At 42.6% G+C, this 13,199-nt stretch overlaps 1 protein-coding gene across 6 annotated transcripts in view; it reads right to left on the bottom strand.

Moving 5' to 3' along the window:
• The window catches only part of LOC107309950 (low-density lipoprotein receptor class A domain-containing protein 4), a 298,561-nt gene that overhangs the window by 198,620 nt on the left and 86,742 nt on the right, over nucleotides 1-13,199 (bottom strand). For all 6 annotated transcript variants that reach the window (XM_085539776.1, XM_032442618.2, XM_032442619.2 and 3 more), the window contains exon 3: nucleotides 11,272-11,731. In XM_085539776.1, coding sequence (XP_085395902.1) covers nucleotides 11,272-11,311 — 40 coding nt within the window. In that variant the 5' untranslated portion in view covers nucleotides 11,312-11,731. The remainder of the gene's footprint in view (nucleotides 1-11,271; nucleotides 11,732-13,199) is intronic.

Below are 13,199 nucleotides of genomic sequence, written 5' to 3'. Positions count from 1 at the left end.
AAAGCAAGAGCACTACGGACACAGAAACATTTCACAGAGCCCACAACAGGACAGACAATTTTAAGAAGTAAAATCAAATCCCCACAATGTATCAAAGACCCATTGCTCAATCTGCTCTTCACGGTATCATGCCCATCCTCCTACGTATGCCCTTCTGTATATATTATGACATTAGTCCCAGCGCATTAAGGCAATGGATACCCACAACTAGGACCATGGAAGCATCATCTGCAGGGAATGTCTTTGGCCTAAGGCCTGAGTTAGACTAGAACGTTAAAAACGTTAAAAATAAAGTTGATAATCTGAGACTTCCCTGCCAGCAAGAGCTCTGAATCCCAGTGGGAGGATCCATGAGGAATCTTGGTTTGAACTGGGAAGTCTGAGAGCACCTATATTATACAAAGGAGAGACATAAATATGCCTGGGAATCCTTCCTCCTCCTCGCCATGAAAGCTTTCTAATGCAAACAACAAATCAGCTTTTACCTGAGAACTGACTATTGTATGACCTCCATTGTACTCCCCTTGACAAAGGGCATACAGAATGAGCCAGAACTTTATTGGAAAAGGTAGAAATATTATCATTGGTAGTACAGACTAACATTAGGGCAGGCTGTGTAGGTTTGGGAAACCAAGCAATTTCTTGAGAGATGCTGGTTTGTATTCCAGCCTCAATCTTCTACTGCAGCCTGGAACTTCTGAGTGACAGACAATTGGCAAAAACAAGGTAGTAAGATGTCCAGCAAGGACCATACACAAGAGAGGGGCCATGCACTTTTGACCACACTTCCCCCATTAACACCATCACTGCTATTTATTTCAGCAGTACAAGGCATGGGTGAAAAGAAGTACTGATTTGGTTTCAGACGTGAAAGAGTTCATTTACTTCATATTGTCTGGTATAATGCTATGTTTTTTATTTAGGAGAAAAACAACATTGATAACACATCAATGTTTTGATTGCTGCTGAGCAGGGCTATGTGAAGCCCAGGATGTTTCAGTTTTTCAGCTTCTTGCACTGGGAGGTAGCTGCTGCTTAGAGATTGGCTGGGCATCAATAGAAGCAGGTGGTGAGCAATTGCTTGTGCATTACTTGTTTTGTTAATATATGTATATATTTTTAAAATTATCATTACCTTTATTTCACTTTTCCTAGTAAACAGTTTTTATATCCCATTACGAGTTTAGGTCCTTCCTTTCTTCTGACTCTCTGCCCTATCAGGGCTGAACCACCACAAGTAGTCAGGGCAACTTCACCACCTTTCTGTTATCAAGCACCACCTCTGTGGAAGGATCACTTTTACATCACCTGTTCTTAAATCTGTGCAGCAGAAAATGTCCCCTAGCAAACTGAAGAATCCACTCTAAATTGCTAATTTAAAATGTTTTACATTTCTAAGCCCTCAGGATAGGAAGGCAGTTGCAACTGCATAGACTGGAGATTAATGACACAGTTTTGCAGTCCAGTTAAAACAATCTAATGGCAATCTGCTGCTAGCGTGGACAGTCCTGCCTTCTTCTGCCATCACCAACAACTGTGCAGCCAGCTTGCCTGCTGTTTTCTTCCCCCTTTTAGAGAGGCAGAAAGGGTGAGAATAGTTTTCAGCTGGCTCTGCTCACTGGTCCAGCCGGTGCCTGAGACTGTTACCCCCATCATAAGAAAGACTGTGGAAATGGATCTGTAGTTATGAAGAACAAGGAGAGTGCCAGCTTATGCCACCTGCACACATAGATACATCAGCTTGGACCTGGAAAACATGCCTTGGTGATTTTCAAAGAAAGCTTAGAGATTCAATTGCCCAAACTACTGCCTAAGTTTTACAGACAAATGAAAGCAGGATGCCAAGTGAAAAGGACTGGAGGATGATAAGAATCATTGAATTGTTGGAGTTGTAAAGGATCTGTAAATGTCATCTAGTGGAATTTGGTTTGAAGACCAAAACCCCAATTGCTGGGCTCCAAATAATGTTAAATCCCATCTGCCCAATGCCCTCTCTCTGTTCAGAAACCAGAAGGTTTCATGTCTTGCATGACCAGTGCTTTGGAAAAGGTCAATATGAGCAAGGAGCGGTGCTTTTACAGCTTTATCAGAACACTGCATCATATTCTCTTCAAGGAAAAGAGAAACTTCAGGTGTTTGTAAGAGGCTGGCATGCCTTGAAGGCTACACCCTATCAGCAAGTAGTGATCCTACTAGAAACTTAACATTTTCCTTTTTCACTGTTGGTGAGTGCTGAATTGAAATTAAAAGGTGTGTGCAGCCCTCTGGAAAGGCTTTGAGGCAAGGCAATACCTGAGGAAAAAATGCAGGAGAAGCAGAGTTTGGGGTGTGTGCATTAGTGGATCTGGCTGTTCCACTAAGGAGTGCTCTGTAAGGCAAGCCCAGCCCCAAGACAGGAGCTGCAGGAACTAGAGTATCCATAGAGAGGCGCGCAGGAAGGGCTCTGTCCTCCCAACAAGAAGCTTTGCTCTGAACAAAAAACAAAGCAACCAACAAATGAAAAGATCTGGCAAAGAAATGAGTCCCTGTGCATCTTCGCCTCTTCTCCTGAAAAGTTAAAGGGATGAAATATTAGAGAAGTAAATGTGACATTTGACACTTTACATATGGTGTTGCATTTGCCTCAATAGCTATTTTCCCTACATTTAGGCTTTCTCATACCTCCTTGTTCTGCAAGGACTGTTTCATAGAAGTGCTGCTGCAGCTTACAACAGAGAATCGTAACATTAATTCATACTATTTATTTTACTGCAGCAGAAAATTGATATTCTAGCAAGACAAACTGCTTGTTGAACAGCACAAAAAACATTAGATCAGAACTTAGCCTCATGTTATTCACTCAAAACAGCACCGTCTGGCACTGAAGGGCTGGAAACATCCCGCATCACGTTTACGTGAATAGGGAGTTTGGACTAATATTGTTCCTATTTTCGCTCAGCCACTGCACCTCCTCAGCCTCCAAAAGGACAAAGTCCTTCAACAGTTTGACATCAGCTCTGGTTTAATGCAATGAAAGGCATTTCCATGCTGTTTCCCCTGCAGTCCCGCTGGGGTTGGACACCAGCCCGTCCTCTCTCCTCTGACCTCCTCCTCCTCCTCCAGCACACGGCACTGAGCTCCCCCTGCAGGACCGCACCCCACACTGAAATCTCTGGGGGTTCTGCCTTGTCTTCTTCTGGATAAAAACAAGAAAACCTTAATTTTTAGCAATGGAGATGGGGAATGTACTCATCCTGCCTCTGTAGCAGAGTGCCAGCTGTGGAAAGGGAACACCTACTGCAGATTTGAGCAGAACAATGACTACAAAACACCAACGGATTAGGTCCATTGGACTCCGAGCTATTTTATTTAAATAGTATATGTTTTGACTTCATTCTTCTGGGCACCCTGAGAAGCAGCAAAGGGCCTGTTTGCTGTGTCACAACCAGCAGCCTTGACAAGGCATTATATATGGCACTGAGAAGCCTGGGTTAGTGGGCACATTGAGGATGGACTTGGTGCCCTCAGTGGTCTTTTCCAACCTTAACGTTTCTGTGATTTAACAGCCCCATATAGCCAGAAGCAGAGCTCACACCTCAAATTCCCTCTTTCAAAAATCTAAATTAAAACAAAAAGAATCAATGCTACCAAATTAAATAGAATGAATGAACAGGAAACAAACTGACAGTTTAACAATCAATTTTCATCCCTCTTTATTTCCCATTTTAAACTTGAGGGACTATGCATTCATTTTCTCCATCGAAAAAGTCTGCCGCTTTATTATGACTCAATACTGAAACGCATTGTATTCACAGTTCAGTTTATTGTCATATTCAGTCTGGAATGGGCCATTTGGCTGATTAAGTTGTATACTACGTGAAGGCACCATGACACGTACTATTAGAAATGAGAAATGGCAGATGGACATTTTCAACATGCTCTGGCTTTGAATATCATCTTCTAAAAAAGGATATCAAAGATGAGGATTCAGCATCCTCCAAGAAAATATGCTGGAGGATATTCTCTGGAATATGCTGGAAAATATTCTCTCTCATGACTTCAGGAAGACTCTGCCATTTCCAACAGTATGCTTCATCAAATAGTAGCACTTGCCCACTTGCCATGTTTCTCTAAATTCCAGCCTGCTTTCTGCCTGGTCTGCACCACACACAGGCTCTTCATTTGCACTATGGACCAACCATTACAAGAAGAAATGGACCACGCACACACAGCCAAGGCTGCATTCAGACTGGAAATAAAAGGATTCAAAGAAGTGACCTAAAGCAAAAGGCACTGCTGTTCTAATCACCTGCTATAGGGACCACAAGAAAACTAAGTTGTGATTGAAAGCTCCTGCTCTCACGTGGCACCACCATTCTTGAACTCGTTTTCAGTTTCTCAGCCGCCAGTAATTTCATTAAAGCATTTAACCCTGACAAGGAGACTTCTGAGCTATTCATTATTACACTTAAAACAGTTCCACAGAATCCTTCCAAGCGTAACGTATTTGGATATCAAACTCTTCAAGACAGACTGTATATCTCCTTCCATATACTTTTGCTGAGAATACCACCCGTGCTCCAAAAACTGCATGCACTTAAGAAAATATCTAAGAGACTACAATGGAAGACGATCTGTTACTATGGGTGTGCTGAGTAAGGGGCACTGCAAAAAGCAATCTGTTCCTCCCAAGATCTAAAAGACACTAAGAGCTGTCCACGTGCGACACTGCAACCTTGAGAACTCAAAGTAAGAACGCATTTGTCAAAAAAAACTGCAGAGAACATGGGAAGGTCAGACCAGCTTCAAGAGGCAGCAGGAAACAAAACCGCAACAGAAGGGAACAAGAATGCTCAGCTACGTATTCAAGTTGTATTCGTTAAATGTTTATCTGTAATTGAAAATCATGCAAATAATGACAGCAGAAATGTGGCAGACCTGTGTTAATGCATAAATGAGCCTTCAACTGCTTTTAATATTAATTACATTATATACTTATTAGAAGGCATTTCAAACCTGCTTTTCTGTTTTACGCTGAGCCTCAATTAGAATTTGGAGGCAGAGGGCTACCTTCAGCATCAGATCTACCAGTTATACATTTTATGACAAGCAAAACATCCACAGGTTTATTCATTAGGAAGAAAACAGCCTCCAGTGAAGGTTGCTTTGGTTTCAGCCTATTTTTGATTATCCTTAACGATTACCTTCTCTGTACATTTACCACCTAAGAGTGGTAAAAATAAACAACAAAACTTTTCTTACAACACTTGCAAGCAGAAAAATGGATGCAGCTTGAAAATGTTTCTATACTCATTGCACAAATACAGAAACAGAACTGATGCCCTCCCAATAAGATGCTTAAAGAATGAAATTACAATGAAAGCTGGGGCAAGCTAGAAAAAATGCTATGGGGAAATACTCCAGCACAAAGAGTGTAGACTTTAAATACATAAGACACTTAATCCATCTGTTATCAATTATTCCAAGACAATCTACTTTAGCACAGAGAAGACAGGGTAGTGCAGGTGGGTTACTAACGTATAAAATGTACGTACATTCATTATACAGGGAAGCTGCAATAATAGAATCACAGGAAAGTAAGGCTGGAAGTGCTCTCATGAAGTCCATCCCCTTGCCTCAGGGCAAGATCAGCTATACATAAACCATTCCTGACAGATATTAGGCTAACTTGTTCTTAAAAACCTTCAGTGACAGAGACTTTGCAATCTCCCTAGGCAATCAACTGCTGTTTTTAACTACTCTTACCATTACAAGGATTCTCCTAATGTCTAACCTACCTCTCCCCACTATAGCAAGCTTGGTTATCCTCAACAAAACTGGAAAATAGATTTTATTACCTTCCTCTTTACATGAAATTTCCATATATTTCTGAATGGTTATCACATCTTCCCTCACTCTTTCAATCTCTGAACAAAAAAATGGTCAACTGAAGCATATGCAACCTGCTGGAGCAATTTCTCCAGTCTCCCATGCAATCCTCCCAAAGAGCTTCCCAATTCACCTGATTTATCACCAGTTAAGCAAAACAGGCAATGAGAGAAAGGAGACAAATGAAGCATCAGGCTCTGACATCACCTTGTGCAACGTAAGGTCCCACATAAACCAGCAGAACTTACTGCAGCTGAGGTATGAGAGAGAGAACCCTGAGGAGGAGAGAGGAGGAGAAAAAGGACTGAGTCTACAAAAGAGTGGAAGGGGCTTTTAGGTAAACCTGGAGGTCAGCTGTAGTGAGTTGGTCTGGAAGTGGGAGAAGTCCAGAAACAAGACAAGGTGAAGGGCCGTAGCAAAAAATAGGAAGACTGCCACAAGGGGGATAGAATCCTGAAGCAAAAACCAAAAGGGGAGTGATAGAGGAGTCTCCATACAGAGGGGAACTGGACAATGGGAGAAGAGGCAGTGAGAGGCTGGGAAAGCACAAAACCCAGGATAGGAAACACAAAAGAAGTCCTCAATGCCAGAGGTACACAGAGGAGAGGTGAGGGCATCCCCTCAGGCTGCATTCCTCTGGCCAAAAGGAACTCCAAAAGTCAAACTCAGTTTTCTCAACCAAAGTGGGTTCTGGTGAAGTATCAGCCAGGCCAAGGGGGCTCTTCCTAGGAGTAACTCTGCCTGTTTGGATATTGCCCAAGGTCAGGCTTTGGTGACAATGACCCTGAGATAAGGCTGCAAGGGATTATAGAAAGATTTGAGGGTAGAATCACTTCCACGGGAAAAGGTGTGAGAGAGAAGATGCGGAGCAATGACAGAGCAGGATCACAAGGTGACAGAAATAGACAGCACTAGACAGAAGGGCAAGGGCCCACTGCATAAAGCAACCTCCTGCTATTTATTCCAGTTTCCATAGTGCCTGAGCTAATAATCCCTCTAGCAGTGCAGAAGGTCACAGGGCAGGAATGCCCAAGAGTCAGCTCAGGTCTGTCAGAGCTTATGCTGAGACGGTGCTAATAAAATCCTGATGGACCTAAGCTGACCCTGTGAGGTCAGGATGCTTCATCCATTGATTCTTAATTCACCCCACAGTATTCCCCTTATCCTTTGATCATCCTGGATCTCCCCATGCCACACACTCACTGGTGATGGAGAGCTGATTTCAGAATCTCGGTTCTTCTATACCAGCACTCAAAACACACAGTAGTGAAAGGAGCTGACTTTAAATCACAGACCTCGGCTGCCCCTGTTCCCCATCACCAATACCCTAGCACTGGCATAGCACCAAGGGAGACCAAGGTAGGACTTGCTCCCTTCATGGTAGCTAGGAAGCATGCCAGCAAGGCAGGACTCCTAACTATCACCACAGCAGGCCCCACATCATGGCCATCCACATCAGGGTGTCAGACATGTTCCAGCACAAAATATCACTGTTTTGTAGGAACCTAAGGAAAAACAGCTTCTGAAGTCTGAGAATTGCTGCTCTGCTCTGAAACAGAGCTTTTTTTTTTCCAATTCTCAAGAGCCAAGCTGTCTAGATCTCTGGCCTTCGTCCTTCTCCCTGGATGCTTTCAACAGGCCCAAAGAGTGCTGCTGCTCAGAGCAGAAGTGGTACACCAGCCACACAAATGCTAAGCAGAGTGGAAAAATTATTTTGCATGTCTTCCACACAGACTCCCGTCCATATATTCTAACATAATGTTTATGACATAGTATTGTTGATTCATAGCCATTTTCTGGTCTCCTGCAGCTGCCCATCTGTTTTCTGCAGACCTGCTGTCTCACCAGTTATACTACACTTTGATTTACACAGCCGATTATTCCAGCCCAACCACGATTTAGAACTTGTCCTTAATGAACTGCATCATATTTATTTTAGATCAGTTCTCCAATAGACCGCATTAATTTTGAATTCTAATCTTGCGCTCAGAGGGTTTACATCCTCTCCCCTCACTGGTGTCATCTGGAAATTCTGCATGCAGATTCTATCATCAAAGTCATTAATTAGAATATTGAATATTTTCAAGCAATCCTGGGCAGAATCACGTTTGACATATCCTTCCAGCTTGGCTATGAATCACTGTTAATTAACCTGAGAACAGCTTTCCAGCCAAGTGGGTGCCTACCTTGTAGCCCACACTGCCACCCTGTAAATGAAAGAGTGATAGGCCTTTCAAAATCAAGACACGCTTTCTCTACTCACAGAGGAGTTAGGTTCAACTGACAACGTACATCCTGGAAGAGAATAATTTACACTTATTTATCTCATTACCATCTACAGGTTAGTAGTAAAAACAAAACACACAAAAAAGCTGATTTTTTTATTCTGACTTTTTTTTTTCTCCAATGACTTAGATTAGCCATCTACTCCAAAAGGAACCAGGGAAGTTTACAAGTAGAAGCACTGTTGGGCCTTTCACAACTTGACTGTGATTTTTTGAACCTCGACTGTCCTCTAAATGCTCTCCAGTGTAACTGCTAATTCCTCAGATACTACTCAAGCTACTTCATACTATGCTGGAGAGATCATGTAATAAGCCGTAGCTTGTTTTAAAATACCTATCTCATCTAATTAGTTTATAATCAGTTTTGTTCCTGTTCTGTTTGGAATTCGTACCAATCTAGAAGAAGAATTCTTTTTCTTGCCACCTGATTGCAATCTCCCTTTTTGGCAAAGAAAGATGCAAAAAAAAGTCATTAGCTACTTGGTCCAACCTGCACACATCAGATCACAAGTTCTGGCTTTCCTTCTCAATTAGCAGTACAGAAAGTCAGTCTTCCTCTTATTACTAATGAGGATATAGTACATTTCCTTGTACCACATACTTTACTAGCTGTGCTTTATGTTGTGCCTTGGCCTATCAAATTTGGACCTTGCAAATTCCAACTACTCTTTCATATTCATCTTGGTAACACATATAGTTTCCACTTTCTGTTCAAGTCCTTCTCATTTTTCAGATCATGCAATCTTCTCTCTTTTCTTTTTTTAACAGAGACACCTTTTATTTGTGCTTTTAAAACTCTTCATTATGACTAGAAAAGAAAAAACTACGTCCTTTAGAAACTGTAAGCCTTCCTGAATTTCTCAGGTTTGTTTCCCAAGAAATCCTTCCTGTCAGTTCTATGAGCTTACTTCCTTGTATAACATTGCCTTCACTCTGAAATTCTCTCATCTTCTGAAGAACATGATTGCTATCACTCCAATTGCCTTTTATCATCATAGGCTCAGCCATCTCTTTCCTAATCAAGCCTAGAAGCACTTTCATTGCTTTTTCCACATCTGCAATCCCAAACATATTATACTTGCACAACCCACTGAAATCAGCACTAAGGCAGTAAAGTTAAAAGGGTTTTACCATATACTGTTGTTTGGTAATACATGGTAAATACAGTACACCTCTTGGAACAAGAGCCATCAGTCATAAACAGCAACTCTGGCATCTGTACCAGTAAACTGAGCATTACAGATGAGATTAAAGTAACTTCTAACCTTACCAGTAAGCCTTCCTAAGTCACAGCATATTAGGAAAGGTAGAAATGAGTGTTTTGAAACACTCTAAAGGTGGCTACAACACAGAGATATTGTCCTCCAAAGCTTCTTCCAGCAGCACTACATTCAGCTGTAAATTGAAAATGATTACCCTAGTTGTTCCAATAGCTACAATCACTTGGCATGGCTAGATTCAGTGTTGACAGTGTGCTGCTTTCAGACAACAGCTTTTTCTGGACAAATTAGCTCACTTCCACATGTGGTCATGCCCCCTCTGCCACTAGCCGCTACTGTTTGCTTCTGCAGCTAACTCAGCGTACCAACAACAGGAGCAGCACAGCAAGGATAAGGGGAGGAACTACATGCACCTACCACTACACTGTTACCTCAGAGTTTACATTAGCATGACATGGCTCCTATGAATTCGTCTAATATACACCCATCCACTGTATACTGCAATATGTGCTATAGAAACCTAATAAGGAACATGAAGGACCACCAAAAAGCAAATTCAATCCAAGCTAGGAGAAATGGAAGTTTCTGCCTTCTTCTAATATAAAAGCAATGGTAACTCCACCTATTTGCTTTAACAAGTATCCTGCCCATTTCTTCTAGAATTCTTCTGAATGCATGGTGCATTCAGAGACAGAAAACGATATTCCTATGCACACAAGCCATAATCCAGCAACTGTTTGAAAGCAGAAATTTTTAATTGGAGAAATAAATGTCTCACACATCACTTATTTTCACGCTGGTACTAATCCCTTATCTAGGCCCACTAAAGCAAGAGAACTATTCAGGCGATTTTCTGTCCCTTTCTCACAGGGTCTCAGCTGGCCGGACAATGTGAAAAGGAAAATAAAGCAGGGAGGGAGTTATCAGAAGATGCTGCTTTCTCCCCCCACTTGAAATCAGTCCAGGCACAGGACGCACAGTGCATTCTAGGGCAGTTTACACTAGGGGGAGCTTCTCTCAGGGAGACCCGCCACCTTCATATCCTTTCTTACTACATTATTTCCAACTCATCTACACAGAAGTGTACTGGAGACAGATGAAACAATTATCGTTTAAATACTTCTATTTTGCCGCTCAGCTGAGTCATGAGGGGAGGGAGGGAGTTTCAGCACAACTTAGCACAGTATCACAGAATGGTTGTGGTTGGAAAGTACCTCAAAACCCACCTAGTCCCAAACCCCATGCCATGGGCAGGGCTGCCCCCCAGCAGCTCAGCTGCCCAGGGCCCTATCCAACCTGGCCTTGAGCGCCTCCAGGAATGGGGCACCACAGCTTCTCTGGGCAGCTCTGCCAGCACCTCAATGCCCTCTGAGTAAGGAATTTCCCCCTTACATCTAACCTAGATCTCCCCTCTTTAGTTTAAAACCACTTCCCCTTGTCCTACCACTAACAGACCTGGCAAGTTCTGCTCAGAGGCATGCTCTGGCTGTAGTGATAAATAATGCTGCCATGTTTCTGAGAAGCCTCCTGACACAATGTCCATCCTGTACCCTCACCAAAATTCCCTGTTAAAGGTAAGAGCAACTTAATAAGACTATATTTTATACAATAGAGATAGGCCCAACTGACCCAGGAGGCTACTCATTGTTAAGCTGTTAATGAGTACTTTAATGAGGAAAGCAAAGATTTGACTTCCCTAAGGCTTATAACAATCCATTTCAGGGGGCAGAAAATAAAGATATCATTCACTGTTAATACCAGCACTGAACTATTTCTCAAGTAAAATGTTTTTAAAAGTCACTTAAGCTGGAAGTACTACAAGATGCTGTTCAACTTATTTTCAAAACTCTAGTAAATTGCCTCAAAAGTACTAGCTTAATTACATGTGAAATCCTTACCTGTGAAAGCATTTGTGGCCTGAAAACCAGCTTCCTGCATACTGCTATCCCAGCGAAGCTTGTGATTCCAACCTTAACCTGTCCTTACTGGAGACAACTGCTGAGCTTGGAGCTGTCAAGTCACTTCCATCTTCACTCATCAGAGTCCATCTCTCTTTCCATTCCTGGATTTGGCACCATCCAATTGCCACCTGATCTCAGGTCTTTCAGTCTGCAGGCACTGGGGATATCTGCACTGAACCCAAGCAGCAAGCGTTGGACAGTCCCATCAACCAGCCAGCCAGAGGATCTGGGCCATGGTGGACGTGGAAATGAAGAAAATCATCTGCCAAGACTCGATTTCCCTTTTACAACTCCGTTCTAATCCTCTGTTCCTCCAGCACCATTTTTTCAGGTCCCAGCCAACAGTGGTGATCAATTGTCTCTCCTCTCTCGTGTTGTCTCCCCCCAGGCACGCTCACTGAGAAATTAAAGAAAGAAGAGATTATGTTTCCTGATGACCTGTAGCAACATTAAAATTAACAGACTCCAGGGAACAAAAACCCAAAACACATTATCAGGGATTGATTGTACACATTAAAGGAGATCTTCAGAAGGCAAATATTGCGATTTTGCTGAGATGTAAAGTGTGACCACACAGCTCTTTGAAGTGCAATGAGGAACAGTGCTGAGGGTGTCATATGCATCTCTGAGAACATGATATGATTTACATTTCAAAAGCCATATTTAGCAGAGATGGGGGCAGCAATACAATAACAAAATTGCAGTTGAAAGGGAAAAGGAAAAATACTCAAGGCTCTCCAAGTCTAGTCTATTCAAAAACCACAGTGAGATTATTAGCATTTCATATAGCTGCTTCCCATCTCTTTTGGAGCAGGAAAACGAAGCACTGGATGCCAACGCTCTACACTCCATTCTGTCTGCTGAGGTTAAAAACCTTTCTACATCTGCACCACTGATTATCTGTTTCAAATCTCAACTGTAACACAGATGACACAACTCAGACATCTTCCCATGTTTGGTAATGTAAGTTATTCCTAATACTACATCTCCTCAAGAGCATGGCTGTCTGCAACTCCCTGAAAACCAGAGCTGCTCCATACCTGGTTTTCTGAAAACTAGGATACATGAATGGGGTGAAGGACAGCAGCTGACAAGTACATATGGAGGGAGAAGGTTTTTAAGGAAAAAAAAAAAAAAGGAATGGTTTTGCTCACAGAAAGAAAAGAGGACTTGGGAGAAGAATCCACTCGCTCCCCAGCCATCCTCCTCCTCCGTAGTACGTGGATCCACTCATTCAGTAGCACAGGCAGGTCAAAACTACGTCAGTGATGATCTTATAATCTACTAAGGGATTTTAACTAATGAGTCTAGTCAGCACTTGCAGTCCTGGATCAAGCTGAGGTCCACCTACCAGGGCAGCCCAAAGCAGCCGGTGCCAGGAGCACGTCAGTTCCAGCACTGCGTGCTCCAGCAAATGTTGCGAGTGTGAGCTCAACAGATGTGTGCAACCCACACACAGGTCAGGATGCAACCCCGCTGACAGGCCAACAGCCTGAAGCATAAGGCTGCATGGCCTCAAACTGCAAAGAGGATTCCCACACCGCTCACTGCACCTCCTGCTCTGCACATACCACTGCATGCAAAGCTGGCTGGCCCTCAATGCCTTTACTAGCACTTTTTGTGACAGACAAAAAAGAGTCTGCTCTCAGGTGTGTTACTGCCATTGAGTGAGTGTGACACCTGATGAGCACTGACACTCTGGAATACACTGATTGAAAATTAGATGCTACAATGAATTTCTGACCCTAATGATGTTGCTACTGCTTTCTCAATTCTGGGAAGTCAGTAGTTCTCAAAAACACAAATTCTTGCTCAAAACATAATGCAGGACATTCAACTCATATAAGGTTACAGATCAGATTCAA

This window comes from Coturnix japonica, chromosome 2, assembly GCF_054131305.1.
Source record: "Coturnix japonica strain WE chromosome 2, WE-NBRP24, whole genome shotgun sequence".
Taxonomy (NCBI): Eukaryota; Metazoa; Chordata; class Aves; order Galliformes; family Phasianidae; genus Coturnix; species Coturnix japonica.
Note: the sequence above shows the minus strand (reverse complement) of the source record. Positions and strands in the feature narration are given on the sequence as shown.